Source organism: Microtus oregoni, unplaced genomic scaffold (genome assembly GCF_018167655.1).
Source record: "Microtus oregoni isolate MIOR12 unplaced genomic scaffold, Mior012 000002F_ref0000024, whole genome shotgun sequence".
Lineage (NCBI taxonomy): Eukaryota > Metazoa > Chordata > Mammalia > Rodentia > Cricetidae > Microtus > Microtus oregoni.
Window position 1 is genome coordinate 31,526,069 of NW_024543061.1, and position 21,822 is coordinate 31,547,890.

The following is a 21,822-nucleotide window of genomic DNA, read 5'->3' on the forward strand; positions in this document are numbered from 1 at the left end:
AGGCTGGCTATGCCTGGAAGGACTGGCTTCTCCAGCCCGGCCAGACTGACGCTACCTTTATCTCTGTGTGGTAGGCCAACACCGGACAAATTGATGACCGCCAGGAGAGGTACAAAGTTATCAGCAGCAACCTCGCTGTGGTTCAGGTGAGTGTTGGAGCATCCATCAACGCCTTACCTTCCCTTTCCCCTGTGGGTCCGCAGCCTCTCTGGGCAGGAAGAGGGAGGCCATGTGAGCCTTGCCCCTGTACTCTGGTGGACTTGGAGGATGAGTGTCTGTGTGTCCACGCATCCGTCCACCAGACCATATCTGTGGTGTAGGGAAGATTGTCACAGGGAGCCACCATACCTGCCTGGAGATGCCGTCAGGTCTGTGGTCCCTGCAGCTTCCCTACTCTCTGCCATCTAAGCCAGATCCTTGGGGATCTGATGTACTCAGCATTTGCCACGCCCTACATTTGCGAGTGGCCTTCTTCCCATACGTAAACAAACACCCTGTTTGCCCGGGTCACTGGTGTTTCTGGAATGGACACACCCCAAGTTCACTTTCTTCCAGAGACCTCAATCTTTCTGGAACCTGAAGTGCCTTCCCACCTGGAATTTCCCCCCTTAGCCCTGCTCTTGCCACTTAACCTGTCCTGTCTCAGCCTGCAAGAGGTCCTCATGCTCCTTTCATACCGTGCCTCCTCCTACACCAGGCCCTCTATGGGCTCAGTTCTATCTAGGCCCTTGTCACAGTAAGCTGAAGCCAGGGTACCCAAGGCAGGAGCACATGAGGACAAGTCAGGCTCAGGCAAGAAGGAAGGCTGGACATGCAGCTGGCTCTGTAGGGATTGTGGTCCAGGGTCTCTGAGCTTCTTGGTGGGCAGCCCCTGGTAGCACAAGGAATATGGACTGAGGTCAGGCTGTCAGCTGGGCAGCCCTGGCCAGGGCCATGTGTCCTTGTCCATTAGTGACACCTGTTCTTCCTGTCATTCAGTTCAGAACCCTGCCTCTCCCAGAGGCATCCCCTAAATGGCAAGTTAGACTTGGCTTCATCATCCCCCCTTTGCACTTGGCTCTGCTGGACACCAGCCTGGCCCACTGCGGGGGAAGCATGCTGCCTGTGTCCCCTTCTGTCTTAGGTTTCTGTTGCTGTGAGAAAGACTATGATGAAAAGTGAGGAAGAAAGGTTTAGTTCACCCTACAGATTATAGACCATCACTGAGGGAATCAGGACATGAATTCGGGGCAGGAACCTGGAGGCAGGAACTGAAGCAGAGATCATGGAAGAGCGCTACTTAGTGGTTTGCCCAGCCTGATTTCTTATACAGCCCAGGATCCACCTTCCCAGGGTGGCACCACCCACAATGGGCTGGGCTCTCCCACCTCAATCATTAATGAAGAAAATGCCCCCACAGGCTTGCTATAGGCTCCTCTGATAGAGGAGGCCTTTTCTCAGCTGAGGGTCCTGTCTTCGTCCTGTTGTATTGCTGTGACAAGTCACCACAACCAAGGCAGCTCTAGAGACTTAGTCCATTCTTATAATGGCAGGGAGTAGGGCACGCAGGAAGACACTGTCCTGGAGAAGTAGCTGAGGACCACATTGTGATCCTTGGGTAGAGAGAGAAAAAACTGGGCCTGGCGTGGGCCCACCACCCACAGTGACACACTTCTGCCAACAAGGCCACACCTCCTGATCATCCTAATCCTACCAAAGAGTTACATTTCCTGGTGACTGAGCCTGTGAGGCCGTTCTTATTCATCCCAACACTGTTTTCTTTCCCATTTGACTTTAGCTGGTGTCAAGTTAACATAAACACTAACCCGGCCCCAACTTGCTCTGCTTTGCTTCCTGGCTCTGAGGGGAACTAACTGCTTAGCATCCTCCGTGATGCTGCCTCGCCACAGACCCAGAGCATGCCATAGACTGATCTCTCTAAGACTGTGAGCCAAAGCAAACCTCCTCTCTTTCTAAGTTGATTGTCTCGAGGTGTTTGTTACAGCTGATGAAAAGTTAACTACCATTTGGCCATTCCCAGTGAGGCCTGGTCCTTCCCTCCTGACCAGGTTGGAAACCAAGCTGCCCTCTTCTGCTGTCTCCCCTAAGTCTCACGTCTCGTCCCTGTGATCCTGTCCCTGTGATCCCGTCCCTGTGATCCCGTCCCTGTGATCCCATCACTATGATCCTGTCACTGTGAAGACTCTTCCCTCTGAGTGGAGCCCTGCTTCTCTCCTCCTCCCCCGTGCTGATGCCTGTAGACCTGATGCCCGTTGCAACTACTTCTATCTGTGTGTTAAGCCGCAGATGCCTCCTCCTCTTGGTTCTGCAGTTCCTCTGTGTAGATGAGCCCTGCCTCCCTCACCAGCCCCACATCCAGCCACAGTATTTCTCTCTTGCCACCTTTACAGCATGCAGCTGTCTGTCCTTGGAACATCTCTCCTCCATGCCTGCTGTTCTAAAGCACATTGGACGCTCACTCTAGTCTAATGTCTATGCTGCCCCAGGTACCACCCCTCCGTTTTCTCCCTCTTACGTGGTGCGTGTGTGTCTTCCACACAGAGAGCTTCAGTGCCACATCCACGGCTGTCTCACCTGTGTGACAAAATGCCTCTAAGATAGTGGCCGTCTCAAAATGAGGGGCTAGTGCTTCTTGGAGCTTGGCCCCCAGCGGTTCCCTGGCAGTCTGCTCGAGTTGAGGTGCCTGATTAGCCTCAACGACCTCGTTCACTTTGTTCCTGGCGATGGTTTCTTGCATTGACCCTGCTATCTTTTCTTCTGTTCTATTTTTCTCTTGACAAAAACTTAATCTGTTCAGGGAACCAGGAAACATTCCTAACGGCTCCTTGAATACGGAGGAACTGATGCGTCAGTTCCCTCCCTTGATTCAGGCCATTAATGTTATGATTAAGACTCTGGCTCGCTCTCTGGGGGAATTTACAGATACCCTAGAACAGAAAGAGCTCATGATAGGAGATTTGGTAGAAGATGGGCAAATTATGAAGGAAAATGCTTGGAATGGCATGAGTTACCATTTATGGAAAGGCTAGCCAGAATAAGAAACCCCTGGTGCATTTTAGATAGGAAAGAAAGGCAGGCTATTCTTGATAACATGAAGTCAGACATTCAATATTGAAACAAACCCTGGGGGTGAAATCCTGAAGAATGGTGTTTGGGTTACCTTGGTTACCTTGAGGGCAGATATGATTTAGGGCCATGAGAAAGCACAGTTAGTTAGTGGTGTGAGACGAATTTCTAAGAAAAGCTCTGCCCACCTGGCCCTGACCACAAGACTTGTTAAGAATAATTAATTATCTGTAATCATTTTTCTATGGAAACTTTTATGTCTGCCAACTTCCTTCTGTAATCTCTTAAAAGTGATGCTTGAATTTTAGTAAAATTGCAGCAGATTCAAATCTCATTAGAGTTGTGTCTGTCATTCGCCGAATCCTGGGTTCTCCTAAGCCTTCACCCCTGTTCTCCCTCGGTCTTCGATCTCCAAGAGAGTCAGTCCGCGGCACTTCAGGACTTATGAAGCCTTCCTGGGCCTGGCTAGACTTTCATTGTAGCTGGATTTTTCTTTGGGCCACCAGCTCACAAATAATGACATGGAACTTCTTATTAATTATGAAAGCTCAGCCTATAGCTTAGTCTTATTCCTAACCAGCTCTTATAACTTGCTAACCCATTTATATTAATCTATGTTCTGTCGTGTGGCATTACTTCTCTTCCATCTTGCACCTTCTTGTTTCCTCTTCATGTCTCCTGGCATCTCCCGTGTACCTAGATTCCTGCTCCTCTTCCTTTCTCTCCCTGGAAGTCCCGCCTACACCTCCTGCCTAGCTATTGGATGTTCAGCTTTTTATTACACCAATCACAGCAATACACCTTCATACAGTGTACAAATATCCCACAGCAGTGCATGCTGCCTCAAATGCAGCTTACTTATGATTTTACTTCCTCCATTTTAAAAGGGCCTAACTTTGAGTCACAAGTCACCGGGTAAATTTCAAAGCTTGACTTTTAAAAAAACTTCAACATGTTCTGGTCATTTAAATGTGAAACCAAGGGTGAAGTTTTAAATTACTTTTCAGAATTATCTGACACTTTCTCTGTGTTCAGTGTACCTTGCGCATATCCACTTATTCCACCCACGCCTTCCTGAACAACACCCACACAGCCCTTCCCATTCTCATGCCCTCCCCACTTTTTGTGGTAACCCAGTTAGTGCTGGCTGATCCTGTCGGCTGGATCTTGTCACCTAGGTTCCTGAGAGTGATGGTCAGGTCGTGCCCAGAAGGTGGCAGTGCACAGCACTTGTTCCGTCCTTCTGGTCTGATGTCCTTTATGCCACCTCTTCTGTGATGTTCCCTGAGCCTTGAGGAGGCTGATGTCGGTGTCTTGGACAGGGCTGAGCACTAAACAGTCATTTATTCTCAACATTATTTTTTTTTTAGTTTTTAATTTTATGTATATTGGTATTTTGTCTGCATGGATGTCTGTGTCCTATTCGCATGCCTGGTACCCAGAGAGGCCAGAAGAGGGCATCGGATCCCCTGGGACTGGATTTTACAGACGGTTGTGAACACCACGAGGGTTGCAGGAATTGAACCTCGGTCCTCTGAAAGAGTGCAAGTGCTCTTAACTGCTCTCAATCATCTCTTCAGCCACTCAGGGTGGAATTGTGTAATTTCTCATGGAGTGTGGGGACTCCCCAGTGAGACTGGGGGCGCCACTGAGCAGCCAGCCCCTCACTTGCTGTCCCAGCAACTATAGCCTCAGTTCTCCCTAGTCTTTGCTTTATTTCCTGAGTGATACTAGCATGGCCACATTCTCCTTTATAGTAAGGCTTACTGACTGTCTGTCTGTCTGTCTGAACTGGAACTAGAACCCAGAGTCTCAACACAAACTGGATCAGCACTCTGTGACTGAACCATGTGACCTTCTAAAGAGTTTTAAGCTTAGATTTTTACCCCCTCTGGGAAAAAGCAAAAATCCCACAAAATAATCAGGCTGTTGGCTGTTGAGTAACTGGTACCGCAGTGGCATGTGGGTGGCTGTATCACTGGCTGCTCCATTACCTCACCAGCATGGAAGGTACCCCTTCAGAACCGCCCTGCTCCCCATCTGTATGTACACACCCACGGAGAACTCTGGCTCATGGACGTGGAGTTCCTTTCTGTGACTCTCAGCCTGTGATGACTTAGACTTGCCGAGCAGCCTGGCTCGAGCAGCGTGAGAACGAACCCCGGCCACTCCTGTCTATCCTACTGTCACCCCAACTGTTCACACATGAAACGCTTCTCTGGAAAAGATGCTACGTTCCCAACGCACCCCCAACTCCCGTCCCGGTTTCTACCACCAGAAGTGAATGAGAATCAACTTCTATGTACTTGTCAGTATGTTCCACCTGTGGCTGCCTTTTCCGTGGCAGTCTTACCTGGTGTATGAATGTGTTTTCCATCACTGTGATGGAGTGCCTGAGACAGCCCACTTGCGTGGAGGGAAGGCTGGCCGTGGCTCACTGATTCCTAGCCTCCTGTTGCTGTGGGGCCCATGCTAGCTCAGGATATCCCGAACCTAACTAGGATGGAGGGGCTGGGGTCCCACAGTCTCTTGAGGGCACTCTTCCAGCCACCTAAGATCACCCAGGAAACTGCCTCTTCATGGTCCACACAGATTCCTATAGCTGTCTTAAAGCATGGGCCTCTGAAGACGTTCTGAATTCAAGCTAACAGCCCAAGGCCTGAAGGATAAAGAACAGGTCACCAGGGAAGTCACCGTTCACCACCTGTATGTGAGCAGTACCAGGTGCTGGGCCATATCCTCCATGCTTGTGTCATAATCTACTGAGACTCTTCATGAAAACTAAGGGGGTCAGTCATTTTCTCCATGATGCCCTGGTGTCTATCATATAGGAACCCATATAAATTGCATATATAATACATTATATATAGATGCTTTTTTTTTTGTACTGACATTTGAACCACATGCATCTTGGTGAAAGCTCCATTACCCAGCTATATCCCTGCTTTTGTTTATTTGCTTGATGGTTTGAGACCAGGGCTTGCTAAGTTGCCCGGGCTGGCTTTGAATGCACGCTGTGGCCCAGGCAGGCCTTGGCCTGTGACCTTACCTCAGCTTCCAGAGTAGCGGGTATTGTAGGTGTGTGTAACCATGTTTGGCTTTGTGTTTTTCTTTATTGATTTTATGTTGTATCTTTAAAAGGAGGCCTTTGCTGGTCAGAAATATTTTTAAACATTTATTTTGTTTTTGCTAGGTCTCCGAGTATAATAGCTCAGCCAACTTTGATGTCTTAATCCTTCTGCCATGGTTATAATTGTGGGAACTGGCATGTACAAACCATGCCAGGCTGTAAAACTCTTAGACTGTCATATATCCTTTTATTTCATGCCTTTGGGTTTATTGTTTAAGGGTGTGAAGCAGGGTGGGGGAGTCCACCCTTCTCCTGGGCATCATCACTTTATCTCCCTTGCCCAAGCTATTTAATATTCATCTGCTGAGGTCATATATCCAGGATGTCCCTCCTCATCCCCTCTCTGCTAGCCTCGTTTAACAGAGCAGTTTCCTATGCTCACTTCTGGGCTCCCTTCTGTCTTGTGGCTCCATATGTCTCTTTATGGCAGTGCTGTATTGCTTTTGTCTCTCCAGCTTTATAGCACGTTTCAATTGATACTTAAAATGTCTCTGACATACACCAGTGATTCCCCCAGACCTCCTTCCGCTAACTGTCTTGGCTCTGCACATGTGCTTACTCATCTCTGTGGCCTTTTGAGCAAATCACCAGGCACCGTAAGAATCTAGTGCGGGATGACATTGGTTATGGGGGCTCTGGTTGTGATGACATTGGTTATGGGGGCTCTGGTTGTGATGACATTGGTTATGGGGGCTCTGGTTGCGATGACATTGGTAATGGGGGCTTTGGTTGGGATGACATTGGTTATAGGGGCTCTGGTTTGTGATGACATTGGTTATAGGGGACTCTGGTTGGGATGACATTGGTTATAGGGGCTCTGGTTGGGATGACATTGGTAATGGGGGCTCTGGTTGGGATGACATTGTTTAACTTGGGATTCTTGTTGTACTCACTGCACAAGCATCGGACCTGAGTTGGGTCTCCAGAATTGGCATACACAGCTAGATGTGGTGCTGTGCTCTTGAAGTCCCAGACCTGGGGAGGTGTAGTAATAAGAGCGGCGGCAGGGCTGCGTCCCCAACACCCCAGCCGCCTGCTAGCTTATGGCCCAAAATAACAACACACAAATTGTTTCATTTAAACACTGCTTGGTCCTTTAGCTCTAGCCCTTACTGGCTAATTCTGATATCCCGATCATCCCATCTCTAATAATCTGTGAGCACCGGTCTTACCAGGAAGATTCTAGCCTACATCCATCCTGGGTCGGAGCTTCATCACGTGCATCTTCCCGGGAGCGGGGAGCATGGTGTCTCTCTGAGGCGGGGAGGCAGAGACAGGAAGATCCCTGGGGCTTGCTGGCCAGCCAGCTTTATGTTAAAAATGGCCCCAGGTCCATGACTCAAAAATTAAGGGGTGGGGGTCACAAGATGGTGTTGTAATAGGAGCAACAGGGCTGCGTCCCCAGCACCCCGGCTGCCTGCTAGCTTATGCCCCGAAATAACAACACACACATTGTATTATTTTAAACACTGCTTGGCCCATTAACTCTAGCCCTTACAGGCTAATTCTCATATCCCGATCAACCCATCTCTAATAATCTGTGTAGCATCAGTCTTACCGGGAAAGATTCAGCATGTCTGACCTGGCAGCTTGCTTCATGGCGTCTGCCTCAGAGAGCAGAGCTATCGCATATGCCCGGGAGAGGGGAGCATGGCATCTCTGAGCTCACTTCCTCTTCCTCCCAGCATTCTGTTCTGTTTACTCCACCCACCTATGTTCTAACCAATAAAATGGGCCAAGGCAGTTTCTTTATTTTTTTAACCAATGACCTTCCTCCATCAAGATGGCCCAGTTGGTAGGGGCACTTGCTGTCCAGCTCAATGACCTGAGTTCAGTCCCTGGGACCCATACGGTGAAGGAAAGAACCAACTCCTACAAATTGTCTCTGACCTCCACATATGCATGTGTGCCCCTCACCTGTTACACACAAAATGAATAAACGCAAACCTCAAGTCTGGGTCCATGAGATGACTGAGCAGGTAAAGGTACCCGAAGCCAAACCTGGGGATCTGATTTGGGCCCAAATGTGGGAGGAGAGAACTGACTCCTGCGGGTGTTCTCTCTCCTCCACGTGCCCCAGACCCTCTTACAGAAAAGTGAGAATATAAAGTGGACAGCTCCTGAAGAGCAATACCCGGAACTTCACCTCCCACACACACCCGCTTCTCTTGTCCATAGACGTTACAGGGCTCTGCCTGTGCTCCTTCATCCTTTGGTCACCGGCACTATTCCATACAGACATTCTGAATTAGGGGTCCTGATGCTGGTTCAGACCTGGACTGTAGGTGGTGAGGGACTTAGTGCCCAGAGCCTCATGCTTCAGAGGCAGAGAAGTCGCTGTAATGAGAACGTGAGCTGGGGACAGGACAGTGTGGGTGTGAGGCAGGCATATGTGCTATTGCTGTGGGCCTGAGGCTATCATAGGAGAGAGAGACCAGTCAGCGACTACTGTCTGAGTATACACCTGGGCCAGTTGAGCACAGAGCTCTGAGCCAGAGGCAGGTGTCCCTCTAAGACCTTGTTCTCCACTTGCAGGTGGCATCCACATGGGACAAAGGTAGACAGGGCGGCTCTCCATGGAGTCGCCTTGGCGGGAAGTGCTGAGGAGGAGGAAGTGCTGAATGCCAGCGTGGTCCAGGGTAAAGGGTATAAGGTAGTAATGAGGGCCTCATTTGGTCCTTGAAGTGACCAAGAGTCAGAAGATCAGAGAGGGTGGCAGTGGTCAGGGACCCTTCTCATGGGTCTGATTTTTGTCTCGGCAGGTGCAGGCCACTGTCGTGGGGCTCCTGGCTGCACTGGCCTCTCTGCTCCTTGGTGTGGTGTCCCGAGAGGAGTTGAATTGGGCTAAGGTGGCATTGATGTGCACGAGCAGCATCATCACTGCCTTCCTTGCCGCCTTGGCCCTAGGTGAGCCATGCCCCATGTATCCCCAAACCGAGCCCTGCTTCTCTGCTGTTCTGTTAAGGTTCCCAGAGAGGTGAACCATGCGGCTGCTGTGGCACTGGTGTGGAACTTCAGGGGTCTGGAAGTGGGTGGGAAGAGCTTGCTAGGTCGTCAGTCTGCCCTGTGTCCTCTCAAAGGTGTGTGTGTGTGTACGCATGTGTACACGTGTGCAGAGAGTACATGCCTGAGGGAGTGCTGCTGTCCAATGTGTGCTTGTGCGTGTGTATGTGTGCATATGTGTGTGAGCGCATGTATGCATGTGTGTGTATGTATGTGCAGAGAGTATATACATGCCTGAGGCAGGTCTGTTGTCCAAGATATGCATGTGTGTGTATATGTGTGTGAGTGTATGTTTGTGTGTGCATGTGTATGTATGTGTGCTGAGAGGGTGTGCATGCCTGAGGGAGCTCTGTTGTCCCTTCAGTCTTGACAGACTTCAGTTTATCATTCCTTGCTGAGGTCAGAAACCTGAGCATGGCAGCTATCTTCATCTAGTTTGTGTCAAGAGTGTGACTACAGAGCCACATGCAAATTGGCTCACAATTGTAACAAGCCACCTACCTCAGCTTCCCAGGATTACAAGCGTGCATAATGGTTTTTAATAAGCATTCCCAAAGCAGTAGTATCCTTCACAGGGCCTCAGTGGTACCAGCGCCACCTATTGGCTCGGCTGTGTAACTTCAGGCCCACCTGGAAGGCTCTGGTCTGATCACACATTGCCACAATGTGGCAGGTGGTGGCGGCATTAGAACAGCCTTGAGAATGAATGTAGTCACTTTTTATTTTTAATTCCGTTCATTTTGTGGTGCTAGGGACCGAGCCCAGGGCCTTGCTGTCATTATTTTTAGGGTCACAGGATTCTAAGTAGTATTAAATTCTAACAACCAAGATACAGAATGTTTTGAAGAACTGGGGGTGGGGGTAGGGGATGGGGGAAATCCTGTGAAGTAGGCTAAGCCCTGCTAGTAATAATGGAGCTTGCAAGACTATAGGGCAGGTGCCCTCAGAGAGAACAGAGGGTCCCGGGGCTGAGACCCTGGAAAGGGCTCTCTCATCTCCCAGGTAAGCCGTGAAGCCCATCGCTGTCTGCATTTCAGAGTCACATGTTCCACCCGTGCCCAGGGACAGCACAGCTGGGCCGAGATAAGGGACCCCAGGATAACTCTGATATCTGTCTGAACCCTCCACTGCATAGCCATCTGCCCTCCCTTCCCATCCTCCACATGAGTGGCTCAGAGGACCCAGCAGGTACTGGAGGCTAGGTCCTCTGCCCCTGAGGCTCCTGTTGCTTAGAGCATCCTTGGAGCAGCCCTCCATGCAGCGGAGGCTCTAAGTACTGTGTGGCTGTAGTTCCAGGTGGTTTGCGAGGCCAGGAGCTGCCTGCCTGCTCTGGTGCATCTTCAGGGTTTCCAGGTCCCAGCCAGTGACAGAAACTCAGGGAGGTGGGCAGCCTGCTGAGCATCCATATGTTGAAAGATATAACTATTGAGTTTCTGACCACCTGCTTGACCCTTCCGGGGGGGGGGGGGGGGCCTAACCCATCTCACCACCAACTGCTCCCTGGGCCTTCCCTCCTTTTGCTGCAGGAATTCTAATGATCTGCATAGTGGTTGGTGCCCGGAGGCTCGGGGTCAACCCTGATAACATCGCCACACCCATTGCAGCCAGCCTGGGAGACCTCATCACACTCTCCATCCTGGCGCTGATAAGCAGCTTCTTCTACAGGCACAAAGGTAGGGAAGGCACCAAGGAGGAACCTACGCAGATCACCCCAGCCTGGGTGGGAACTGGGGCATCATCCCCAAAGAAAGGAGCCAGGGTGCTGTGGAGCCCAAGCCCGCAGGGTGGGGGAGTGGGAGGTGGGTACCTGGGGTGAGGGATTGGGAGGCGGGTACCTGGGGTGGGGGAGTGGGAGGCGGGTACCTGGGGTGGGGGAGTGGGGGGTGGGTACCTGGGGTGGGGGATTGGGGGGCGGGTACCTGGGGTGGGGGAGTGGGAGGCGGGTACCTGGGGTGGGGGAGTGGGGGCGGGTACCTGGGGTGGGGGATTGGGGGGCGGGTACCTGGGGTGGGGGAGTGGGAGGCGGGTACCTGGGGTGGGGGAGTGGGAGGCGGGTACCTGGGGTGGGGGAGTGGGAGGCGGGTACCTGGGGTGGGGGAGTGGGGGGCGGGTACCTGGGGTGGGGGAGTGGGAGGCGGGTACCTGGGGTGGGGGAGTGGGAGGCGGGTACCTGGGGTGGGGGAGTGGGAGGCGGGTACCTGGGGTGGGGGAGTGGGGGGCGGGTACCTGGAGTCACTTGGCATGTCCAGGATGGCTGGGGAAACTGAGTATGGAGTGAGATGAGCAGCTGGTCTGTCCTTGAGGATGCTGTCAGTGGTGGTGAGCACGTGGTGTCAGTCGCTGGAGGAAATGTCTGGCACAGCTCAATGCCCTGTGGGAAGAAGGATTCAGGAGGCTGAGGAATAATCACTGGATGCAGATAGAACCGCTCAGTGCGACCTTCACTGTACACTCGGGACACCTCCATCCAGTCTGGACTGAGTTCTGTTAGGTGACAGTGAGGAGCCTCGGAATCAGATAAGATGACCTAGTTGTGTACTTTCAGGCCGCACTGAGTTTCAAACAAGATTTGCATGGAACTTAGTTACGGGTATGGGTATTGGTTTTGCAAAGCAAATAAGAGCACCACCCCTTCCCCTCTCAGGGAAGCGTGGGCCTGGCCCCAGGAGTCAGGTCTTCACTGACTGGGGAGAGCTAGCTCACAACTGCCAGGAGCCCTGAGGAAGGGGCATGGATGTGCGGTGGGAGCTGGATGGCTCCTGTCAGAAGTTATGGAAGACATGACTGCCCTCCCAAGTGTCCTTGTAAGGAGACAGTTCCCCAGGCTACTGTGTCCTGAGTGTTAGTGACCTGCCTTCCAGCTCTGGGGATGGTACAGAAGCTAGCCATGTTTACCATGAAGCACTTTGTTTATAGCTAACGTGGAGCACCTGTGGTAGACAAAGGGACCACAGTTGTGGGCTGTGGAGAATGAGGAGAGGGTGTTCCCAACAACGCCACCCAGAGAAGGAGAGTGGAACACAGACCACGCATCCGTGCATCCATGCATGGCCACCTAGCGTTGAGTCTGCTCTGGAGAGTAGGAACAGGATGAAAAGAGTATGCTCTAGCAGGATGGAAAGATGATGCTAGAGCAGGATGAAAAGGAGATGCTAGAGCAGGATGAAAGGCGATGCTAGAGCAGGATGAAAAGACGATGCTAGAGCAGGATGAAAAGACGATGCTAGAGCAGGATGAAAAGACGATGCTAGAGCAGGATGAAATGGCGATGCTAGAGCAGGATGAAAAGACGATGCTAGAGCAGGATGAAACGGCAATGCTAGAGCAAGCTGATGTTCTATGCAAATGTGACAAGTCAGAAAATGAGGCTGGAAGTAGCAGAGGCGAGTGGCTCTTTGAGGGGGCGCTGGTCCTGGGTGGACAGCATCCTGACCTTATAGCTGGAGCTGAGTCTGGGGTATGAGTAGCAACCAGGCCAGCCGTATCCATACGCCACAATAATACGGAATGACTCAGTCAGGAGAAGGCTTCCTCCTGATTCTGCGCTGCGACTATGTGCCCTGGTAGCGGTCTCTTTGCTCTTCTGGGTTATGTTGGTGCCTCCAAGCAGGACAGTAGAAAACTGTCATACACGTGCAAGGCTGACACCTGCCCGGACCCTGTCCTAGTGGTATGTATTGTAACACTGGGTAGGGGAAGCCTGATCAAGGTTCTTGATGGTTGCCAGGACAGCAGAGAAGTGAAGGGTCATGGCAGGGCAGAGAAGAGCTTTCCCGGTTGCTTAACAGCTACTCTCTGCCAAGCGTGGTAGGACAGCCTTTCTAAATGGCAAACACCTCGGTTCCAGACTTCACCTCTAGACTGTGAAAAGCCACACCCCAACCAGCTTCTGTGTGCCAGCCTTGGCCACATGAGCTATGTATGTCTGCTTTCCCTCAGACACATGGTATCTTACGCCACTGATCTGTGTCGGCTTTATGGCTCTCACCCCTCTGTGGATCTTCATCGCCAAGCAGAACCCACCCATCATGAAGATCCTGAAGTATGGGTGGTTCCCCATTATCCTGGCTATGGTCATCAGCAGGTGAGCAGCATGGAACAGTGACTCCTCTGTTCTGTGAGGGGAATGGCTGAAGGAAAGGACTTCGGGGGGGGGGTGTTGATTTTGCTCACTGTTTCAGAGGGTTCAGATCATTTGGCCAGATCATGCTTTTGTGGCCCCGGGGAGCCTATCATGGAGAAGTGCTGTTCTCCTCAGAAGTGACCAGGATACAGGAAGAGGCCTGGCCTAGGGACTCTAGCTAGGCTCCGCCTCCTGCCTTTCACCACCTCCCAACAATGCCAGAAGATTACTAATCCATCAAAGGATTAATCCATCTGTAACATGGAGGGTCCTGTTTGTTGGGAGTTTCTGTCCCTCCCAGTACCCCACAGCCTGCAGGCTCCAAAGAAAATCACACATAGGTCTCCATAAATTATAAGCTGATTGGCCCATTAGCTCTAGCCTCTCACTGGCTAACTCTCACATCTTGATTAACCCATTTTTCTGATCTATGTTAGCCATGTGGCTCAGTACCTTTTTCAGTGGGGCAGATCATATCCTGCTGCTTCGGTGGTCTGGTCAGGAGTGGGAGGAATCAACTTTCTTCTTCCCAGAATTCTCCTGTTCTCATTACATCATTTCTACTTCCTGTCTGGTTTTCCTGCCTATATTTCCTGCCTGGCCATCAGCATTTATTTAAAACATGATTGACAGAATACAGACAATTCTCCTGCACCATCCACCCACCAAGCTCTGATGATCCATCATGCTATGTCTCTGGAATGCCTGACAGACTCATGCAGTACTCATCACCTAGGGATTCTCATCTGTTCAAGCCAACAGTCAAGATTAACCATCATAGACCAGGCAAGGTACCACACACCTTCAATCCTGGAACTCTGGAGGCACAGGCAGGTAGATCCCTGTGAGTCTGAGGCCAAGCCTGGTCTACATATTGAGTTCAAGGCTGGTCAAGGCTACATAGTGAGACCCCCCCCCCCAAAAAAAAAACCAGCTATGACAATCTACCCCTTGTAAAGTTTATAAACAGACAAATCACTTCAAACCATAATATCCCACTGTCCCTCCCAAAAGTTCACCTCTGCCTTACATTGCAGAATGTGTGATAGAGGGGTCAAAGGATACTTGACTGTTTATTATAATGCAAAATCTGTGCAATATCACCAGAAAGAATGGGGAATCCGAAATGAGTCACCAGCTGCTGCGCCTGCTGCTCATTCCAGGTCCAAAAAGGCCACACATCCCTTCACCCCTCCTTTTCTTTGAGTCAAGTCCATTCCCAATGAAAACCATGCTTCTTGGATCAAAACGCTGCCTTCTACTGGCTAGCAGACTGGTGACAGAAATTCTGTAACAAATGTGTGCAGTTTAACTTTTGAAGCCTCCCCATTGTGCTAACAGTTCCCACATCAAGCAGCAGTCTAAGCTCAGGGTCTTCTGTGTTGCTTCCAACACACAGTGGCACAGAGAAATCATTTCCACTGCAGAAGGTGGTAAGGAGCCAAAGTAAGACCACAGCACAGCAAGGCAAACACTAAATCTGTAGCCGCATGTCTGGCATCTGGGACCCGCAGTGCCATGATACCAGCTTTAGTGGGCGTGGGAAGTCCAGCCTCTGTGGTCTTCCTGTCACCTGCCCACAGAGCCTCCTACACTTCATGCTACATGCTTGCAAGCCAGTACCATGTGTTCCACACCAAAGTCTGCCACTAGCTCAAGCAGTGTCCTTTGGACCAGGTGTCCAGCAGCCTCTGGGCACCTGGGTGGCTCAGCTCACACTTCCCTGGCTGGGCCTGCATAAGCCCCTGAGGTCTTCTCAAGGAACTGCTATTCAAATGATTTTATAATTGAACATCTTGGGGCCTGGGATGGGTAGGGTGTGGCCAGTTGAAAGTGTTTGGCTTCTCTTGACTGTCACTAATCTCTTTGACAGCCACATCCTCCGTTGGCAGCTTTTCTGGAGCTGCAGGTGTCCTCCCGGGTCCTTCTAATCTGCTTTCTGCTTCCATTTCTACTTTAAATCCAACTAAAGGTAGCATGAATTACTGCACCACAGCCTGAGTGCTGCGCCATGCCTTCGCATCGCCACCAAATAAGTTATTTATATCTGGCCCCACACTTTCAGGGCATAAAATAAGCACAATTCTACTTTCCCCCTTTGTACATGAATACCTTTATTTTTCTCAAATTCACCTCTCAGTCTTCCACTTCTAACTCCTTTAGGAGTCTCTTCCATCCCTGTCCTCCATAGATGGGTTGATGGATAACTAGGTGGGTGGGTGGATGGATGGATAGATGGATAACTAGGTAGATGGATGAATAACTAGGTGGATAGATGGATGGATGGTTGGGTGGATAGATGGATAACTAGGTAGATGAATAGATAACTAGGTGGGTGGGTGGATGGATGGTTGGGTGGATAGATGGATAACTAGGTAGATGGATGGATAACTAGGTGAGTGGATGGATGGATGGATGGATGGATGGATGGATGGATAACTAGGTAGATGGATGGATAACTAGGTGGGTGGGTGGATTGATGGTTGGGTGGATGGATGTGTGGGTGGGTGGGTGGATGGATAGATGGGTGGGTGGGTGGGTGGGTGGATGGATAGATGGGTGGGTGGGTGGGTGGATGGATGGATGGATGGATGGATGGATGAGACATCCATCTCTATATAACCTACTAAATCTAGTTACTGCTACCTACTTGAAGTGGGTGTGGGGATCCACTGTAGCATGGGCAGCCTACCAGGGATCCCAGCCTGGAAGAAAACTGACTTTCTGTCCCCCAACAGCCATTGTTGGCCTGTGACTACTCAGCTAGGAGTGGGCCTTGTGAGTCACCCCTAACCATACAAAAATATTGTTGTGAAATTCCTTGCCAGTATATACCGTGAATTGTTCCCAACTGAATTCCCAGTAGAGCTCTCGTTCTTGTCCAGAGCCTCACAGGAGCCAGACCTTCACTATCCACTCTGGTCTTCCACTGATTCCACCTAGAACGTTCCAGGCTGCCCTAGCCCACTTCTCCAAATTTCCCCAACTTCCTTCCTCATGGTAGTTCCAAAGAGCTCAGAACCATGTGGTCAGGTTTGGTCACGCCAGCACTTTCATGCCTCTGGTGCTGGCTTTCCCTCTGTTGCTGTTTCTGTTACTGACAGAAATGCCTGTCTGACAGTGTGGGTTTAGGGGTTCAGCACGTGATTGAGTGGCCCCACGCTGCTGGGCAGAGCATGAAGGTGAGTCTCTATGTGGAAAGCCGTCCACAGCATGGTGACCACAAGGAAAGACCAGGGCAGGGCTTAGCCCCAGGGACATATCCCCGAGTGGCACAGCCAGAGGTGTGCCTCACCAGTCTACAGGTGTTCCTTAATCCAGTCAAGAAGCAGCAACCTCCTCCCTCCCAAGAGCCCTGGAGCACTCAGCGTGAGGGTGACAGGTGCCATGGGGTCAGGTCCGGTATGGCCCTGCCACTACCTGTGCTAAGCCCCAGTGCAAGTGAGCTTCACACACTGGATTCTCTGAACCCCTCACTTAGGCCCCATCCACTCTCCTGAGGCCACTTAAAACCACAGGAGTGCGGCCGCTGGGAGAGCTAAGCTGGGCAGAGCAAGCGAGCGTGGCACAGCCTAGCTCCACGCCCTGTCCTGGTGCCGTGGAACACTGACTGCAGTTAGACACCTCTGCAAGTGTCTTAGGGTTACTATGCTCTGATAAAACACCATGACCAAAAGCAACTTGGGAGGAAAAGGCTTATTTTAGCTTCCAGCTTCTAGTCCACCACTAAAGGAAGTCAAGGCGGGAACTCAAAGCAGGAGTCTGAAGGCAAAATCTGAAGGAGGCTATGGAGAAGAACTGTTTGCTGACTTCACCCCCATGGTTTGTTTAGGTTTCTCTCTCTCTCTCTCTCTCTCCCTCCCTCCTTCTTTCTTTCCCTCCCACTCTTCCTCCCTCCCCCTCCCCTCCTCTTTTTTTTCTATCTTTTTCTTTCTTGTTTGTTTTTTGAGACAGGGTTTCACTGTGTAGCCCTGGCTGTCCTAGAACTCTATAGACCTCACAGAGATCCCCTAGGCTCAGACACCATAAGATCATCTGCCCAGGGATGGCACCACTCACAGTGGGCTGGGCCCTTCTATGCATCAGCCATCAATCAAGAAAATCAACCTTGGCCTTGTCCGCAGGCCAGAGAGATGGAGACATTTTCTCAGTTAAGACCACTTCTTCCCAGATAGATCTAGGTGTGTGTCAAGTTGACAAAAGTCGTCCAGCACAATGGGCTTCAGGGTCCCTCATCCTGGCTTCAGGGAAACAGTTCCCACCTACGGTCACCACCCCAGGAGAGCTGCTGGTGAGGTCTGTAGGGTTGGGCCCACCACATTTTCTGTTAGATGTTGACAGGGACTACTGCAGTCCGCTCTGTCATGTTCTAATCCAGATATCACGGAAAAGAGGTTATGGTTCAGTTGTCTTTACTCTAGTTTCATTCATTCATTCATTCATTCATTACTCTTTGGTCTCTGTAGGGGCCTGCCACCCAGCTCCTAAATAACTACAGAGAGACTTATTCTTACTTATGAATGACCTGCCTTTGTTTGACTTATTTCTAGCCAGCTTTTCTTAAATTATCCCATCTACATTTTGCATCTGGGCTTTTGCCTTTTCTGTATATTTTTCTTTACTTCTTACTCTCTTTTGCAGACTATGTGACCCCTGGTGCCCTCCTCCCTCCTCTTCTATTCTCTCTAGCTGGCAGCAGCCCCTCATATCCCTCTCCTGCCTAGCTATTGGCCATCCAATCAGGTGTTTTAGGCAGGCAAAGTATCACAGCTTCACAGAGTTAAACAAATGCAACGTAAAAGAATGTAGCACATCTTTGCATCATTAAACAAATATTACACAGCATAAACAAATGTAGCACACCTTCAAACAATATTCCACAACACTTCACCCCTAAAATGTTCCAAGGCCACTCACAAAAACTGATCTCCTTTTCTAAGGCTCTACAAAGTCCGAGAGTTAGGAAAGCCTTTCCTAAACTCCAGCTTCTGGTGGAAGCAAGGTCTTTGATGGGGGCGGGGGTGGGGGGTTAGGGTGGGGTTGGTGTCTCATTCCATGACAGAGCCTACCCAGGAGGTCCTAGGATACGCATGGCCTTGGGAAGGCTCTTATTATGTAATGGGTTCCCATCATCCAAAGGACCTCCTGAGGCTTGGACTAAAGGTGGAGACATGACACCAGGAGACAGCCGGGCTGCAGCAAGTGTTCTGTGTAGGGAAGCCATGTTTGCCAAGCCTGGGAAGGTGGCCAGTGGGCATTTGGCTGGCCCACTCTAATGTCAGCTCCATTCTGTCCCCAGTTTCGGAGGCCTCATCTTAAGCAGAACTGTCTCTAAACATCAGTTTAAAGGCATGGCTGTCCTGACTCCCGTCATCTGTGGTGAGTGCTGGGGTGGCTCCTCTTGGGGTCCCTGGGCTGGGTAGGGGCTGAGCACCAGTGTGCAGCCTTGGGTTCTGGTAGCTGGGCCTACACACCCATTGGGCTGAGTTTCCTCAGATGCACAGGATCTGAAGGGGCCTCGGAGCACGAGGTCAAGGAAGCACACCAGTTTGATGCTGCTGACAGGGTCTCACTTTGTAGGTCATGCTGCCCCAGAACTGTGTAGCTCAGGCTGGCCTTGAACCCACAGCGATGATCTTCCTACCTCATTGGTGACATTAAAACTCAGACTCTGGGTTTCTGTCTCCACCTTAAAAATAAGATCACAGCAGTAGTGGGTTTATTCTCTGGGCCTCTCTGGGTCTCTCTGGACCCAACAACAACCAGCATGACAACAACCACTCTGCATCAGCCCCCACAATTCCCTGGGGTCCTGTGCTGACTCACTTCCTATCATTGCCTTACTGGCCATGGTCTGCAAGCATTTGGGTTGCTAACAACCTGACTCCTAGCTGCATAGAGCTAAGTCAGGCAAATAAGAGGGCTCTGGACAATGATGGGGAGTGGGCTCAGCAGGAGGCCATTCCTGACCTAAAGGGAGTGCTGCCTGCCTCCTCCTTGTAGCCACGGTGGCTAATGGGGAGCTGGTTCCTAGTGATCAGGGAGCTGACAAGAGGTTGGGAATTGGGGTAAAGAGCTGAATCTGTAAACTTAACTAATTATTTTCTTTCCCTTCTCCTGTTTAAAGCTGTGTGTAGTCAGTAGACACAAATGTCCAGCCATCCTCTCTCACTGCAGGTGGATGTCTTTTCTCTGCTGGGGTCATCATGTGGCTGATCTCAGACCCTGGGTTTCCCTGATGCATGCACATACATGGCTGTAGACGGATGTAGTGGCATTTCATTTGTATTTTAGTAAAGCTTGTCTGAAGATCAGAGAGTAAAAAGAGCCCCGCTAGTCAGCCTTACAGACAAGGCACTGTAACACACACCTTTAATCCCAGTAGCCACACTGGTTGCCATAGAAACTGGGCGGTGCATGCCTTTAATCCCAGTGGTGCATGCCTTTAATCCCAGCGGTGCACGCCTTTAATCCCAGCCCTAGAGAGGATTATAAAATGGGAAGAAACAGCTCTCAGGCACAGTCTTATTCTGAGATTCCTGGAGGTAGGATCGCCATTTCAGACTGAGGTCAAGGTAAGAGCCAGTGACTGGGTGCTTTGCTTTTCAAATCTCCAGGTTGAATCCCAATTTCTCTCTCTTGAGTTTTTATTAATCATGTATCAGACAGACTTTCTTTTCCACCGCCAACCCCAATAATGACACAGAAATGTCTTATTTATTATGAAAGCCTGCCCTTTAGCTCAGGCTTGTCTCAACTAGCTCTCATAACTTAACACATTTATATTAATCTGCGTTCTGTCGCATGACATTACTTCTCTTTCATCTTGCACCTTCTGTTTCCTCTCTATCTGGCTGGCAACTCTGCTCCTCTTCCCAGAGTCTTTTCTGTTCCCCAAACTCCTGCCTAGCCTCTTCCTGGCTATTGGCCATTTAGGTTTTTATTATACCAATCACAGCAATAAATCTTCACACAGTGTACAGTAAGAAAAGGTTTTAACGCTAACATAGTAAAACTATATACAATAAGAACAAATAGTAAGTAAGAAGTACATTGACAATGTTTAGTCTGTGTGCAATTGGCACATTCAGAGAGAGGACTTCATCTATCTATCTTGCTGTATTAGTGCATAATACTGTATTAGTGAGTCCAAAGTTCTTCCTAAACTATTTTTTATTGTAACTCATATTATTCTAAAAACATCTTTTTAGATAAACAGCTTAAGCTTTTATGTTTCTCAACCTTACAAACTTTCTCTTACATTTGTTTTTAATTTGGTAACAAGGAAAACTATATACTATCTAGTCTTCAGTCCCTACCAGAGACCCAAGAAGGATATAATATTATCTGAGTAAACAGGAAGTGCAGAGCAAGAAACTTCCAAAAATAAGAAACAAATTCTGGCTGCCTGGGCAGTCACCCAAGGGTCCTCTGCAACAGTGGGGCATCCATCTTCAGCCTATGGGCCTAGAATATCTGACAGACTTTTCTGTGAGGCAGGAAGTTTGAAGGACTGTCCTACCTTGTCTTGGCAAAGTTTGTTAGTTGCCTTCTTTTGTGTCCTGCTTGTCCGATTTGGACAGCATTCTGTCAACAGTCAAGGCAAGGGCAGTCTCTGCCCAGTGACTAACTTTGCCATAAACAAATGCAAACTCCATATGGAGGTTCTTCAGTGTCCATCATCCTTTTTTGAAGTAAATTGATGCTGCCAAGAGCAGACATGTTTCACTGTCATGAAAACCCTTATGTTATTAAAACATTTTAAATGCTATAGTCTGTAGGTCTCTGAAGTGTTTGAAGACCATCTATTTAAAATATATTTCTGTTTGACCTTGAAAACATACCTAACATGAGTATAAATTTGATTGTTATAGATGACTAACTATTAAATTAATTCATCTTTATTATCCTAAATAGGTTTATAGGACTAAAAGTTTACAGTACATTTTTAAATTGAGCTGCATAGGCACAATACCTTAAACAAGAGTAGAAACATATATATATATAGTATAACAAAACAACCTTAAATTTGTTTCAGTATACAAAAATCCATACCAATGTAACATATTTGAGACTAGTGTTTGTTCAAAAGTAAACTGTTGAATGGAGGGGCTGCTTGTGTCCCAGCCACCAGCTAGCTTACACCCGAAATAACCACACAAAAACTGTATTTATTAAAACACTGCTTGGCCATTAGCTCTAACTTCTTATTGGCTAACTCTTACATCTCAGTTTAACCATCTCCATTAATCTGTGTATCACTATGTGGCTGTGGCTTACTGGCAAGATTCTAACCAGTGTCCGTCTGAGGCGGAGGATCCATGGCTTCTCCCCGACTCTGCTTTCTTCTTCCCAGCATTCAGGTCTGTCTTCTCCACCTATCTAAGTTCTGCCCTATTAGGCCCAAAGCAGTTTCTTTGTTCATCAACACATACTCAATCCAGGTGGTGATGGCACATTTCTTTAATCCCAACACTCAGGAGGCAGAGCCAGGCAGATC

General features: G+C 49.6%; 1 protein-coding gene across 6 annotated transcripts in view; it reads left to right on the forward strand.

The window, feature by feature from the left end:
* Positions 1–21,822, forward strand: part of Slc41a3 (solute carrier family 41 member 3) — a 47,014-nt gene that overhangs the window by 20,002 nt on the left and 5,190 nt on the right. For all 6 annotated transcript variants that reach the window (XM_041640237.1, XM_041640247.1, XM_041640260.1 and 3 more), the window contains 5 exons: positions 75–146; positions 8,959–9,103; positions 10,726–10,872; positions 13,139–13,283; positions 18,622–18,701. In XM_041640237.1, the coding sequence (XP_041496171.1) occupies positions 75–146; positions 8,959–9,103; positions 10,726–10,872; positions 13,139–13,283; positions 18,622–18,701 (589 nt within the window). The remainder of the gene's footprint in view (positions 1–74; positions 147–8,958; positions 9,104–10,725; positions 10,873–13,138; positions 13,284–18,621; positions 18,702–21,822) is intronic.